Source organism: Manihot esculenta, chromosome 13 (genome assembly GCF_001659605.2).
Source record: "Manihot esculenta cultivar AM560-2 chromosome 13, M.esculenta_v8, whole genome shotgun sequence".
Classification (NCBI taxonomy): Eukaryota; Viridiplantae; Streptophyta; class Magnoliopsida; order Malpighiales; family Euphorbiaceae; genus Manihot; species Manihot esculenta.
Window position 1 is genome coordinate 15,789,264 of NC_035173.2, and position 17,181 is coordinate 15,806,444.

General features: G+C 29.2%; 1 protein-coding gene across 1 annotated transcript; it reads right to left on the reverse strand.

The window, feature by feature from the left end:
• Positions 1-9,127: 9,127 nt before the first annotated feature.
• LOC110629219 (cation/H(+) antiporter 15-like) lies at positions 9,128-12,455 on the reverse strand. The gene is given in 4 exon segments (XM_021776135.2): positions 9,128-9,404; positions 9,407-10,646; positions 10,778-11,776; positions 12,231-12,455. Coding segments are annotated over 4 exon segments (2,502 nt in total). The 3' UTR covers positions 9,128-9,366.
• Between the last annotated feature and the right edge of the window lie 4,726 nt (positions 12,456-17,181).

The following is a 17,181-nucleotide window of genomic DNA, read 5'->3' on the forward strand; positions in this document are numbered from 1 at the left end:
ATTCTATAGTTGATGGGCATTATTCTGCTAATGCCTAAAGCCTAATATTAGATAAAGTCTCATCTGAACCTCACTTCTTGCTTTGAATTGGTGTTGTTTTTCTATTTGATAATTCTCTTAATACCTATCAAGTACTTACTGGGGACTGGTGAGCTAAAATCGCAAAAGGGAATCTTCTGGGCCTTTCATTCATAGGCTTGCTAAAGTCTTGTTGTAACACCCTAATTTATTTGGAAATAATATTTACGATTATTATTAGAGATAAAATTCGATAATAATTTGAGAATGAATTTTAAATTAAATCCGGATAAAAATAAAAGTTTCAAAAATTTGAATAACTAAAATGATTTTTCTTAGTTAAAATGTTGGGATTAAAAGTGTAAATTTCCTTAAAAGGACACTCTTCGTGTTCAAGTCACGGGCTTTTGTTTTGTCCATACAATTTTAAAAAATAAATTGTAGTGTGCAGGTCAATTGTTTATAAAAAAAGTAAATTGAGTTAATTAATTTTGAGTCAAGCCAAAAATAGTATAAAAAATCATTTACTTCGGTTTGAGTTGAGAACTATTACAATTGCTATAAGAACTAGTCTGAATTAGATAATTGAGCATAATTAGTAGGCTTATGAGAAAATGGCTATCTGTGCGAGACGAGATGAAACCGTTAAACATTAACGAATCACAATATTCAAAGACTCAGTCCTGATTTAACAATTATACCCATTCGAATGCATCACAAAATTGAGTAAGAGAGATGTAATGTTCACATCAATTATTTAAAAAAAAGTAACTTTTAGACTAAATAAAAAATGAATTCAGAAATTATTTGAATTCATTATAACAATCCGCGGTTACACTTGTCTATATTAAAATTTGCTCTCATTTCACCAAGATCATATTTTTTTTTATTTATAATGTCAGTCTAGATGGGTTTTAGGCCCATAATTTAAAACGGAGCGATTAGTTTTAGATTTTATGATAGATTTGAATTGGATCTAACTTTTGTTGCCGACGTTCAAGATCCGCGATAACTTTTCAAAAAAGGAATTTCGAAATGCAACTTTCAAAAGTGTGACGAAGGCTACATGCCTATCATAAAATTCGAGATGAAAATTTCACAGTTTAAGAGGTTAATTTTAAATTTTAATTATTTTTTTAAATATTTTTATAATTTTATATATTAGAATTTTTTCTATTATAAATAGGGTTTTTTATTTGAAACTCATTTTTCAATCTTTCAAAAATTTCAATATGATTTTTTGATTTCTAACCTCTCATTTTTATTATATCATCTTAATCGAGCATTATTAGTTAAAACTTCCGACGAAATCTAATAAATTTATTATCATAATTACTCTTTCTAGTAGCTGCATTTTATGAGCTGCCAAACAATCTGAAACCACTTGTTAGGAATAGAGAAAGCTCAAAATGTCAAGAAGTATTGGAAGAGCCTTGCAAGTTGCAAGAATTCTTGCAAGCATGTTGATTAACCCTTGTTTCAAGACAAGCTTTTCTTTCTTGTTGCGTTATCAGAACGAAACTGCCAAGTCTTTGTGTCCGGATAGAAATGAATCTAGATTTCTAAAAATGAAAACACCAGCTTTTGGCATTTTACCTAAAAGCATTAATTTCTGTTCTGTGAGATCGAAAATCCAGCGCATAGGTGCATTTTTTTTTTTTAAAAAAAAAAAAAAAAGATAATTTGTAATACTTTCAGAAATTTAATAAAATTCACACTTCTTACTATTTTAATAGGAAATAATTTAGTACTTAAAAGTTCAATTTTATTAATAAAATAATCATTTCGATAAAATTTATTATTAAATTATTACAATTTCTTCATTTCAATTTTATTTTTTACAACAATTTAATCCTTTAATTTTAGAAATAATTATTAAAAACATATTATATTTTACTATTCTTTTTAATTATACTCTATATTTTAAAAATAACCAATTTAAGCATATATTTTTAAAACTTTCATCAATTATACCCAATTGCTAATAAAACTGTTAATTCACTAATAAAAATATCATATCATTACTAAATCGTCACAATATAATACGAAATTATTGCTAAAAAAGTTATCTTTCTACAATTATTTGTAATTTTACTATATATTTTAAAAGTAACCGATTTAACTCTATATTTTTAAAGTGATTAAAAAAATTGCTATTCCACCATTGGCAATGCCACATCTTTTTTGTCGAAGATGGAGATACCGTGTCGTTGCTACGTTATCATATTATCGCTACTATTCTCATAATATAATATGAGATTATTACACTTATATTGTATTTACGTTTATAAAATAAATATTAAAATTCATAAAAGCTTAATTAGTAATTTTATAAGGTAAAAATATTAAGTTTGCCTCTAAATTATATAGCCAGAGATAAAAATATCAAATTTTATATTTCAGTTTAAATTTGTCCATAAATTATTATTAAATTATTAAATAAGTCCAAATAAAATTAAATAGTTTGAGAAAAATATAGTTCATACTCTGAAATCCTGATAATAATAATCTCATGTAACCTCTGAAATCCTGATAATAATAATCTTATGTAACCTTTTAAATATAGTTTATGGATAAATTTATAATAAAAAATGAAAATTTAATATTTCTTATCTGCTTTATAGTTTAGGGATAAATTTTACTTTTCAATCCATTTTATAGTATGATTGCATCGTGTTTCCATTAATAACTTAACAATGAATTAAGGATTTTTTAACGGTTGGGTAGAATTGGTGAAATTTTAAAAGTAATTATTTCTAAAATATAAAGTAAAATTGCAAATAATTATAAAGTGCAAAATTTTTTTATAATTATTTTGTATTGTAATGATTCGGCGATAATGTAATATTTTTGTTAGTTGATTTATGATTTTTTAACAGTTGAATATAATTAATAAAAGTTTAAATTAACTATTGTTAAAGTATATAATTGCAAAAAATTATAAGGTATAGATTTTTTTGTAATTATCTCTTAATTTTAATAATTTATAATAATTTAATTCTTATAGTTTGAATATTTATAATAATTTAGTTTCTTTAATTTGAGTTGAATTTTTTAATTAGCAGTTAATTAATGATAAATTTAATAAAAAATTATTTTATTAATAAAATAAAAATGCAAGATTTAATTTGTTAACTATTAAAAAAAATAAACACTAATACTTGAATTTTAAAATATATCTAATATCATATGCCGACATGTTACTGTCCAGACTGACAATTGTTCCAGTAACTTTGACCTATGTAAAATTTTGTACAGAGGCTAATCAATTCTAACTTGACATTAGCCTTTTCTAACTTGATGTGTAACTCCAAGTATCACTATAAAAAATTACATAAATATTGAAATCATTACAAAATATTTTATTTTTATCATCAAAAGTTTATTATGACAAAATATTATTGTAACAGCAACTGTTATTGTAACCACATAATAAAATGTATACTATAATAAATATTATTATCCTTATGAAAAAGAATTTTTTTTTATAATAAAATTATTAATTACCATAAAATTGTATATCTTTAATAACATATAATTCATTATAATTTATATCTACTTTTTATCATTATTGTTTTTACTGGGCATTAAAAATGTAATATTGTATTTATAAATTATTTATTTGATTTTTTTTTGAAATGGATTATTTGGTCATTAAATAATTAACTCTTTTATTTAAAATATTTTCTATTTGTAAAAATTATTTTCGACGCAGGTTTCTCTATGTGGTCCTTTTGTGACTCGATATTCTTGCCTTTTCCTTTTCTTTAAATCTAATTTTTTCTTTCCCCTTCCCCATAAAAGACGATCTGCGTCAATTGACTATCGATGAAAAAGAAAATGTTGTTGTCCCTATTAAGAGTTTCAGAGATATTTCGATCGTCACTTATAATTTCTATATGGTGAAGATATTTCTCACATACAATCCAATTAATTTTCAAAATATGTAGACCTCATTTATGAGGTCCTTTAGAGGGGTATTTATTATGAAATTAGAGGCAAAAAGATATCTGTTTCGATTTTTTAATAATGTTGATTTTGAAAATATAGGAAATGGAGGCTCTTGGTTGTATAATCAATTCCTGCTTGTTTGAAATGAGATACGAAGAAATGAAAATCTTCTCCATATTCCATTAATTCATTCTGATTTTTGGGTTCTGATTAAAGACCTCCCATCTGGTTATTATAACGAGACGTTAGCTAAATTGGTCGGAGATTTTGTTGATCACTATAAAGAGTATGATATGAAAAATGCTTCAGCTATGTCGCCGGGCCCTATGAGAGTTAAAGTTTGCTTGGACATTCGGCAATTTTTAAAACGGCAGAAAAAGTTTATTGGAGATGATAGTATTGTATTTACCGTAAAGTTTTAATACGAAAAACTGACTATTTTTTGCTATCTATATGGGAAAATGGGTCATGTGGAGACTTTCTGTGATTTGCAGCTGAGGTTGAAGAAAAAAGATATCAAGTTTGATTGGGGTGATTTCCTCAGAGCACCTATTTGTCGAAACCAGAGACCGACAAGCCTATAGTTGCGTGATTCAGGCAATTTTGCTCCTCCAAAATTTATGGCAAGATTGACATTAACTAGCAATTTTGAAAACACTAATTTGACAGTACATAATAAGTAATTCTTTTTATTTGGCAAAAGTCATAATATTATTCTAGTTAGTCATACTTTGGTTAGAGAATCTATTAGATCTGTTTGGGATGATATCTCTATTTATTTGATAAAATTTTATTAATAATTTTACTTTAAAAAAAATAAAAAACTAACTCTTTTATAGAAAAAAATTAATTATTATAAAATATTATTTTAATAACGTATATTTTATCATAATTTAATATAAATTTTATCATTTAATTATTCATTTCTACCATCAAAATTTATATTATCAATTATGAATTATAAATTTCGTTACCAAATAATTGACTATCTATTATAAAAAAAAATTAATTATCATATAATATTATCTTTTTAGCGATATATATATTGCCATACTTTAAATCTAACTTTTATCTTTAATTATTCTTTTACTCATTAAAAATTTATATTTTTAATTACAAATTATTTATTTTATCATAAAATATTATATATTTAATGGCGATAATAAATATCATTATTTTTAAATTATAATCATGCTAATAAATGAAACCTTTTAAATTATTTGTCATAATATCTATATATTTTAAATAATGTTATTTTATTATTAAAACATTCATTTGGTGGTATTTTTATTTTTTATATAAAAATATTAAAAATAATACAATTTAAATTTAAATTACTTGTCATCATTAATAATATAATTAACTTGTTAAATAATATTTAATTTTGATGTAAAAATAAAAAATAAAAAATAAAAATAAAATTATATCAAAATATAATAGGAAGAAATAATACTAAAAATTATTAAAGAAAAATTATAATAACATCCACGCAATATTCAATTTAACAATCTAGTAAAATAAATCTAGTAAAATATCTAAAATGCCAAATATGTATACATTAATTGTTTAATATTTTAAATTATCAAATCTTTAAAAAAAAAATAACATTTCAATCTTAAAATTTGAAGTATTAAGTTTTCATGTAAAAATTAAAACAAATAGAAAATTCTTAATTATAGCAATAATATATACATATTATCTAGAGGGAACTCAAAGTATATGAAATAGGATAAATTGATATAAAAAAAACCTCAACAAAACTACCAATATAGGCAGCCAATAGAAGTATTAAAAAACCCACTGTTCATGCTCAATCTAAAAACTATATAAACAAATAGTACAAGAAAACCCAATTATTCTCAACAACCAAGCAAACAACTGTTCACAACTTACAACATCGCCAGTACACTCATGAACAACCATAAGCCAACCATTGTTATTAAAAAGCTCACACAACAAAACCAACAATACGACATCTAGCCCTAATCATTATTCAGGAAAACACCAAACCACATTATTCCTATCACCAATAGACCAGCAGAACAAACCAAAAACTCCCTTGTAAGTAATAATATACCTAGAAGCTTCAAACAAACAACCGTACTGGGAGACAACCTACATCATCCAAAGATATACCCATTTGACCAAGGCAATGTCTACTCAACTAATCCAACTCTATCACCATATTCATATACAATTAACAAGTGTCTCTTTTGTTACCTATAAATCTACCGAAAATTTGGTAGAATCTTTCCTAAAATTTGGACATTTTTTATTTTTCAACACAACTCAATCTAAAAAAAATATGCAATCATGGCCTGCACAAATTTTATAATTTCCTCTTTTACACTCCCATCAAACTCATGTGAATTTTTCTTTTCCCGGATACTAACAAAACTCATACGAGACTTCCACAGCTAAAATAATTTGACAAAATAATCTACTAATTTATTCATTATCGTTACACTTTGCATAGAAAAACTATAACAATAGGTAATCTAAGAAGGCATTCTCTCTAAATTACTTATTATTGAATACTCTAATCTGATTCAAATAAAATAAACAATTCAAAAAATCCTTTAATGAACTAATTTTAATTCTTCTGAAATTTAAATTGGCATCTTTTAATGACTGTCATGAATAGTCAAAGCAATAAGCAAACATCTAAAAATAAACTGGAATATAATAAAAGGAATAGCACATTTTGAACACAATGGTGAATATCTAGCAAAGCAAGAAACGTGAGACCTGTTCATGAAATTTTATTCTTGTAGAAAGCAAATCAACCGTATATTTACCGATCTCAGAACAAATCAGAAATAAATAAATAAGCAAATAAAAAAAAAAGACAAGAAACCTTCATTTTACAGCAATCAATCTAAAAATGGAGAAGAACAATGGTTTAATCATTTGAAGCCGCTCACAACACAACTATATAGAATGCAATTGCGCACCGAACACTTGTAATTAAGCAGTTACCAACAATATATGTTCAAAACAGCATCACAAAATAGAAAATTAATAGGATCAACTCATATTTGCATAAACACAGTCCTAAGGGACAAAAATGCAAGGATTTGAAGTATACGCACAGTCAAATCTGTGGCTTTAACAAATTCCGAAGCTGAGTAGGACAAGCAGCTGGTTTGGAGTAGGGACGATTCAAACTCGCTAGAAGAAACAAAGTCTGCGACACCGTTGAGCAAGAGAAATTTGGTCACTGATATTGATTAAGAGCTTTGGGGACGCGATTATAGGATAATAAAGGTGTTGTGTGATTTCTGTTACGGAGGTAAAGACAATAGGTGTGCGATTGAGCTCTATGGGTATGACGTGCTTCTGGTCTATGCAGCGATGGGCCTGTGTTGCAAGGTGATGGCAAGGGGAAGGTCGACTCGCTGGTGCATCACCGTCTATTTCGCTGGTGGACGAACGATGATGTTGATGGGAATAGTCGGTGGTGATGAAAGGGCTGGGGCTGTATAGGTTAAGATAAATAGTGATTTGGGTTCTGTCAATGTGTGATTTTATGGAAAGGAAGCATGGGAATGATAAGCAGGATCTAGTCGTAAGCTGCTTCGGGCGTGAACTTGGGTCGTCGAAGGCACAATGAAGAGGGAAATGGGTAGGGGAGGAGCCATTGGAGTGAGGTCGGATGATGTGGTGGTGAGGCTAGCGATATGAAGCTGGGTCTGTTGTGGGTACAGGAATGTTGGTGAAGGAGAAGGTGGGTGTTGAACTTGGTTGTCGTGGGGTTGTTGGTGAAAGCAGGTGGGTCTCCTAGAAGGAGGAAGATGAGTACGAGTGTTTGGGGGATATAAGGTGCGTCGTTTTGGAAATCAAGGGGTAAGGTTTTGAGATTAAAATAAATTTTTTTTTTCTTTCACTTTTTTTCTTTTTTTTTTAAATTTAAATTAAAACTAAAATGTTAATTCATCTAAAATAAAAAAAATCAATAAAATATTAGAATTAATGGCGAATGATTTGAAATTTAATAAAATTAATATTTTGTAAGAAAAATATAACTAACTAAAAATTGATTAGAATCTAAATTTAAAATCATTTTTTTTATTTTTACTTTTTAATTCTTTTATCATATTACCCAAATAAAATATGGTGTTGACAATAGATATAATTGGAGAATGAAATTAAAAAAGAGAAATGGAGTGGGGAGAGCAGATGAGGGAAGGAAATAGTGACAATATGAGATGAGCACCGAGTCACAATACTATTAAAAAAAATTCAACCACAAATTTTACAAATAGTTTACCTAAAAAAAAATTTCATTTAATTTCAATTTAGCTCCAAAATAAAAAAAAAATAAACCTATTAATTAAATTTTGAGCTAAATCAAGAAATAAATAAATTTAGTCTAAAATTAAAAAATTAAAGTACACTTAACTTGAAAAGATTTATTTTATCTATAAATTATAATTTTTTTTAAAGAAAAAGTTAAAATAAGCTCAAATGAATATTTTTAATAAATACAAGATAAAATTAAATAGTTATCATTAGACATATACTCTTACAGCTCTAGTTCTAGCATCAGCTCTACAATAGCATGTGATCATCATACAGATAATAATAATATTACAGATAATGAATTTACTAATTTAATTTAGTATGTATATTTTATTTGAATTATTTAATAATTTTATTTTAATTTAAATATGTTATATAAATTTGATATATATATTATAATTATGAAATATTATAAGTTTTAAGGATATTTTAGTTTATATATAAATGGATTTGGTTCTTACATATATAGATGAATAATGTAATGTACAGAGATGATGATGGACATATATGAATAATATGTGAGGTGATGATGAATATATATGAATAATGTAATTTATTGACAGATTACTAATATATTTTTCATTGATATTTCTATCAGAATAATTCAATTTTAATAAAAAATGAAATTATCTTTTTTCGGATTATAAATAAAAATTTTATTAGTGTCAATTACGGATAATTTAATCCGTTATTGAAGTCATTGTAAAAAATATGTTATTTCACTAATGGACATGTGGTCCATTAGTGACTATAAAGTATATGTCCATTGTTATTATAAACGAAAATTTCTAACCAATTTGTTAATAAATTATTTGACTTTTCAGCAACGGATTTTTCCATTGTTGGTTGTAAAATTTTTTATAGTGTGTTACGATATAAAATGTAATGCAAGAAGAAAATGCTATCATCAAAGTTTATCCTAAATACATGTGCATCTGTTATACTACAAAAATATATAGACAAGAAAGAGTGATAGAGAGAAGGAAAATTAATAACAAGAAATCTAATCTTAATCCTTAATTTTTTTTTTCTTTTTGCCTGTTGGAATATGCATTTGAGACATTGATATGGTTAAAATTGGTCTCCTATCAACGGTTACATTGATGTTGCTGGCCTCTTATTCATCAACTGTAACCAGTATACTGACCATCTGATTGAGAAAGGCGATCAGGTGTAAGAACTGCGTCTACTTGTGGCTCTGTCCCAACATATTGTTGCACAACCAACACCGAAACTGTTGCTGCAAAATCTGAAGAAGCAAGCAAATCTCCGATTGCTCCAAGCTCTGGACACTCACTCCAATCTGTAAGCCCAGCTGTGAGTGGTGATATCATCCCCCGTCCTCTACCTACTACAAACAAATCATGAGCATTAATATCCATTGCCCTTATTGCAGCTACTGTTTCCTCTCCATTGTTCACAATCCTTTCAGTATAAAACACAGACTCTTCATTAGCGTTTTGCATCCTAAATTCATTTACATATTCTTCATCCATTTGCTTCTCCCTTTGATCTTGTGTTTCAAATGTTAGTATTCTAGGGTCATTAGTATCTTCATTTCGTTGCCTCGCTGGTTGTACTGCATCCTCACCTGCAATGAATCGCATCACTGTTAAGCTTATCCCAGGATTCTCAGACATCCTCCATGCATATGATAGTGCTTCTCTATCATCAGGTCCTCCAAAGAAAGCCACAGCTATATGATGAGATAGTTGGTTTGTGGCTAAGCGAGTAGAGCCACTGAGACCTCTGTCTACAAGAATCCCAATTGAGCAAGGTGAGTTTGCTAATACATTTTGGTTGACCATTCGAAATGCTGGGTTCGTGGCTTCCATCCCACCATCCACTGTTTGTTGTTTATGGAAGGGAATTATTATAAAAGCAACCCTTTTGTCCTCTGCCAAGTTGCAAATGTCTTCATGCATGGTAGAGTATGGAGAAATAGCTGTTAAGGGTTGAACTGAAACACAAACTGCATGTTGTTCATAATTTTCGAAGGCATTGATGATGTGATCAGATTGGGCTTGGGTTCTATTCAGGGCTGGACGACCAGATTTTCTACTGTTATGAACTATTAGCATCGCAGATGCACGACCAGTGAGTTCAACTAGGTGGAGCACATAAACACATATAGGTGACCTTTTGGTTGGGTGTGAAGCTTCTAAGATGTTAATGATTGTTGGAACATTCCGAGGAGTGTGTACACAAACTAGTATCCTAAACTCTGCATCTGGTTTTGATCTTTGAATCGTTCGTCTTTTGTATGGCATGAATTTTCTTGCCGGCCTATATATTGCAGTGACAATAGGTGTTACAAGTCCAGTCATAACCACAGCTACAATCACCATAATCGCAAAAGATTCATCATCTAAGACCTGCAAGTCAATCATTAACATCAGTTTTAATTTGTCTTATCCTACTAGTATTGGATTTATTTCAAGAAATGTGAAGTCCCAACACCAAATAATAATAGTAATAATAATAATAATTAGTTAAGCAAAAGTACCCTTTGATCCTTGCCAACATTGAGAATAATCATTTCAATAAGGCCTTTGGTGTTCATAAGCAAGCCAAGCGTGAGGCCTTCACGTATAGGCATTTGGTAAAAGAATGTGACAATAACAGTACCGGCAATTTTTCCAGCACTCCCAAGTATTACGACAAGACCTAAAAGTCCCCAAGTGGCAGCCCCATTAATGGCCCCTACATTTGTCTTGAGCCCACTCATAGCAAAGAAAAGTGGAAGTAAAAGCCCTGATACAAAGTCCTCTAGCTTTTCTATAAGAGTAACCCCAAGAGGTCCATTTGGGATAACCAAACCAAATACAAAAGCTCCAAACACAGAATGTGTCCCAATGGCATCTGTTATAAAACCAGAAATCATTACTCCAGTGAGAATAAGACATATGTAAAACTCACTAAAGGTTTCTCCTTCTGGGGTTCTTCGAATAACCCATGAAATTGCTGGTCTAACCGCAAAGACACAAAACACCACAAATGCTACGCTGGAAAGTATAATCCAAACAGAAGCCAGAGATGCACTATCATTTTCAGCTAGAGCAATGGCGAAACACAGCAGAATCCAAGCAAAAATGTCATTGATAAGAGCTGAAGACAGGGCAATCCTACCAATCTCTGTGTTTATGAGTTTAAGCTCAGCGAGTACCCTTGCAAGCACAGGGAAAGCAGTGACTGAAAGGGCAACGCCTAGGAAGAGTATAAAAGTCCCTTGGTTCATACTTTGTACTGACTCCTTGTGTATAAGGAAAGAGAAGGCCAATCCAGTGAAGAAGGGCAAGATCATACCAGCAACAGCTATGGCCAAAGCCTTTTTCCCATTTTTTCTGATTACTGACGCGTCCATCTCTACTCCAACAAGGAATAGGAAGTAGAGAAGACCCACGTTTGCCATTGTTTCAAGCACCATCACACTTCTTAAAGGAAATATTGTACTTGCAAATGCTTGACTACGTCCAAGTACCGATGGACCAAGTATCACACCACCCTGTAAACATTTACTTTAAATATTTTAATATATTTATTTCAATTTAACATGTACAAATTCTAACCTTTTTGTTTGAGAACTGTAACTCCTGAATAATTACCTAGTTATATAGATTAACCAAGTATGTAAATTCTAGTTGGTATTACGTACATGGGTTCATTCTGCAACTTCCATTGCAAAATAGGATATGTATCTTAAATTTACTTAGCATAATAGGATTGCTCTTTAGCTTCTTCAAAGTTTCTTATGATAGATATATCTTAAAGAAATTTCACTTACTTTTAATTGATAGATTTAAAATATGACTTTTGCCAATAAACCTTTTATTCTAAATTGAAACAATTGCAAGGAAAAAGCTTTAAATTTCTAGAACTGCAATATAAAAGCTTATCGATATACAGGAACCAAATACAGTAATCAAATTTGAGGTGTCAAATGTGAAAGAGAAACATACCATAATCTCAGAAATAACACGAGGTTGCCGGAAGGGTTTGAGGATGAAAACCAGAAATCGTGTGGTGACAACCACCAACGTTAACTGCAAGATGAAAAGAGGGAGAGAGTAATCCAATGGATTATCACCTTGCCAGACACCATTGGTCGTTATCATGGTCGGTGCATAGCATACTATTGCGTCTTCCGACGAATTCCCTGCCATTGCAAGATTTGGATCACTCATTTTCTCCTTCAACGGCCAGCCCCACCACTACCTCTCTATTTCTTTTAAAAATATATATATATGTATATTTGTATACAATATTTCAACTTCCGATGTCGTCGTCGTGTCTCCGCCCGGCGGGAACCAACACCGCAGTTACTTGCATATAATTTGTTTTTCTCTCAACACATGCATATGCGTATATGGAATGAGATTAAGATAGTGAGGAAGTTGTTCTGGTTTTGGTAAAAAGAGAAAGTTTGCTGTTCTTATGTTTGTTTGGAGATCAAGAAGTATTAGCTTTGGATAGAAAGAGAATGTTTATTGTTCCTATGTTTGTTTCAGAACCAAGAAAAGAGAATGCAAGAAGGAATTGACGAGTAAGCTTTAGCTTTGGATGGATGCCCGCCCCATTTGGTCACTCTCTGTGGTGCAAATCAAATATAGAGAGAAATTCTATTTTAAGAAACTAAAGTAAATGTAATTTCACAACTAACTACGCAAGTCAAATATATATTATATATATTTCTCGTTCTAGTAACACAAAAGCAGGCATCTAAATATCCTGTCAACTTTAACTTTGCAATATCAAAGTTAAAAGATTTAAACAAAAAATATATAAATATGTATTGAGTTTTTAAAATTAATTGTCTTTTATTTATGTGTCAAATAATGCAGGTCATAATTTATATTTAATAATAATAAAATATTTATATTATCACATTATCAAGAATATGCTACTTTTAATTTTGATATCAAATTAAAATAAATTTTATTTTAAATTAAAATATTTAAATAAAATCACCAAAACATATAAACAATTAACTTTTCAAAATCGACAAGTTATTTTATTAAATATTGATAATAATTCCTTATATAGCATTTTATAAATATATCAGACTTCTATTAAAAAAACGAATTTTCTTATGCATCCTTTTTATATTTTAATGAAAGTAATATGGTAAAATTAAAATAACTAAATGAAAATATCTATTTCGATAGTGAAGGACGTATTTTTATTTTGTATATAAATATATATTTTTATTTAGAAATAAAAAATTAAATTTTAATTATAAAATATCACATGTATTTTAAGTTGATAAATTTTATTTAATAATTTGTAATTAAATTAATTTCACTAATAAACCATTTAAATACTTTTTATATAAATTGATCGATTAAAAAATGTTATGTAACTCAATTAAAACGGATATAAGTTAACCAATAAAATAGTGACACTTGTTAAAAGGCAATTGGGGCTCCTCCTCCCAAATTCTCTATAAATAAAGAGATTTTACTTCTCAAAGGAAACTTGAAGAATAAGTTTCAAGGTGCAGAAACTCGATTAAGTCTCAAGGTGTAGAAGCTTTGTCAAGGCTACAAGTTACCAACTTGATAAAACTTTTACTCAAATTTCAAGATTATCTATTCTACAAGTCATTCTCCAAATCGGAGAAGTCCTCCGCTGATTCAAGAATAAGTTTTTCAAACCCTTGAATCACAAAAATCAAAGGATCAAATTTTTTTATCTTAAGAAATTCATTATTAGAGATCGAACATCATTTTGTTTTATTAAATTGATATTTATACACATTTTTTCTTATCTTTAATTTTAAACACAAACTTTGTGTGTGCAAATTTCTGGCACACCTAATAGGGCCTCTCTACCTTTCATCTTTTTCCTTTATCAATTCTCATAGCTCCATAGAGAAACACACCTACCAGTTTCACTATCCCTTCAATTATTGATGCTAGCCCTATTACTAATATCAAAGAAAGATCAATTGAAGATGTTTATGTATAGAGCACATCTATGCTCCAGGCACAAATTGCTCTGCAAAATGCAAATGAGCAGTCATGTGCAACTATTGAGACTTCTAACAAATCTAAGAAATCTAATGTCATGACTATCATGATGGTGAACACAGCGTCTATAGACAATTAGATTGCTTATTTTATGAGCAAAATGGATGGATTGACTGAGAAAAAATCAATTACTACCAAGGAACCTGAAATGCAAATTTACAAGAAGGCATGCAGAGTTCCACCACTACTGATGCAAAAAGCTTACAAATTGTTACTGGTTGCTGGATTCCTTTGAACCAACTCAAGGATACTATCAAGGAGGCTATCAAGGATCAAGTGGAAAGTACCACTCAACTTGTTTAGACATATGCTAAGCCTTACCCCCAAAGGATCGATCTCATGAAGATACTTGCTAACTATCAACTCTAAAGTTTCAATAGTTTGATGGTAAAGGCAATTTGAGGCAACACGTGGCTCAATTTGTAGAAACCTGCAATAACGCTGGTACTAAGGGAGATCTCATGGTCAAGCAATTTATTCGATCATTGAAAGAAAATGACTTTGTGATGGGTATCAAAATCACAAAAAATAACCTATTAAAACCAACAACTATGAATTGTGTATAGAGTAAATAAGGTCGAATCCACAGGGAATTGACACTAAGAATTTTCAAACAATGAACTAGAAAAATAAATAATAAAAGTAAAAGGGGGATTTGACGATGAGTTAAAATAAAAATTAAAGTAATTAAAGAAAGCGATAATCAAATAAATATAATTAAATTCTAGTTAAAGATTAGGATTAATTTCAGTTTTAGGAATTGATCATAGAAATAAAAATACGTTTATTCATTCCAATAAATTAGTTATAGTTATGGAAGACGCTCCACATAACCAATCTCTCGTTAGGTTTAAATTAATTAAAAAATATTCGCTAGTTAAAATCGTCTAAAGAATGTCTTTAAGATTTTAATTTATCAACTACCTTAAAAATTAGAGAGATCCAATTCTAACCAACAAATCAAACCACATGGTAAGTTCAAGCTAGATCATGCAATTTCTTAGTGGGTTACAATAATTGTTACTTATTGAATAACCTAAGCAATTACGAACTTCAAGAATCCAAACTAACAATATATCACTTTGAAAATATGAACAATGGGCCCTATTGATCAAATAATAAAGCAATAATAATATTAAAAATTGAGATTGCATAAATATTGGAAGAACAAAATATGAATAATTATGTTTAGATCTCACAATTCATGGATAAACTGAAATTTCAATCTAATTCCAACTAGAAATAAAGGGTTTAGCCACTCAAAGAGAAGAGAGAAAATTCAGCTGGAGAGATGGGCAAAAGATGATATACGGTTGTCCACAAAGATAGGCTTAAATAGGTGTTGAACCCTAGTAGAATCCTTTTGAGAATAGAAATTTTCTATTGCTTCAAGTTAGGAATCCTACTTTAATATGTTTTCATTCAAGAGATAACACCTTGATTTAAGGAGGATTTTATGTCATGCTTAAGGGGAAAAATCATGTGAGATCTCGTAGCTTTGAATGAGGAGATCTAATCTTTTATTTCAGAATTGAATTATTTTTCCGCTCACTATCATGTCCGTCTCTACTACTGACTGTTGATTTGCCTAATGGTTTAGACAAACCACTGCTCCAATCTATCAACTGGAATATGATTAACTCAGCTCGAGAATCTAGGTAATTTTTTGTTCTGTGCAGCACAATCATCTGATAGATTTACCCAAATCATTGGTTAAGTCAATTTCATCACTTTTTAATACATTTTTATCAAACTCACTTCTCTCTTGCTTTTCTGTGAAATATCACCAAAAAATACAAAATTAATTAGAAAAATACTCAATTCAATGCTGAGAATAGTATGAAATATTTGTTGAAATTATGTTCGATCAAATACCCCACACTTGAATCATGTTTGCCCTCAAGCATTCAAACAATTTAGATCATCAACTCTACTATTTCATTTAGACTTTTGGATTGAAACACAACAATATACCAGCATGCATATAAGTAGCAATCCCAGGAGTCACATTGCAAATAATAATCTCAACAAAATCTTTGACATAAATAGGAGAGTTCAAACTATTCACACTGAATCACACAAATAGTCAAGTAGCATTCATGGAGTAGTCACTAGATCTTACTTTAGCTAATTCCATTGTTGCTCAAAACTGGTTCTTAAGTCTAAAAACAAAGTATCTAAGGTTTTTTATTTATTATTTATGAGCACTTATTCATATCTTACTTGGAACATCACTACTCTTTTGACGCACAGGTATATATTTGTCATACCTACCTCTGGTTACTCAATTGGTCAAAATTTCAAGTGGCTACTAGCATTACTTATGGTCACTTAACCAGCGGAGTAGATTTATTTTGTGCTCTTTTTTTCTTTTTTTTTTTTTTTTGGTGCCTTGAACATCTTATTTTTTTGAAAAAAGTTTCATAAAAATTAAATATTCACGGCTTTAGCAAATCCTAATTATACTCCACTAGTGCCTTAATCATGCAAGTACACACATCTTATTCAAGTTCAACTATTTATGCTTCAAGACAATGATAAAAAACTATTGCAAGCAATATGAAAACCGAAATAATCACCAACACAAATACTAATATACTATTTATGATTCAATTCAAAAGTCAAAGAGTTCAAAAATGAAAGGAATAATCAAATTGCAACGCTTAGCCAAAATTCCTACCAAAAAGTATAAAAAAATTTAAAAAATACATGAAAATTGAAAAAAAATACACAATAAAAGAAGAAATAAGAAAATATAAAATATATAGATTTCCTCCCCCGCACTTGACCAACACAATGCCCTCAATATATGCAAAAATAAAAAGTGATACAAAGAGGGTTAAAATAATACTCCCCTGGTCAAGTTGATGTGGACAATATT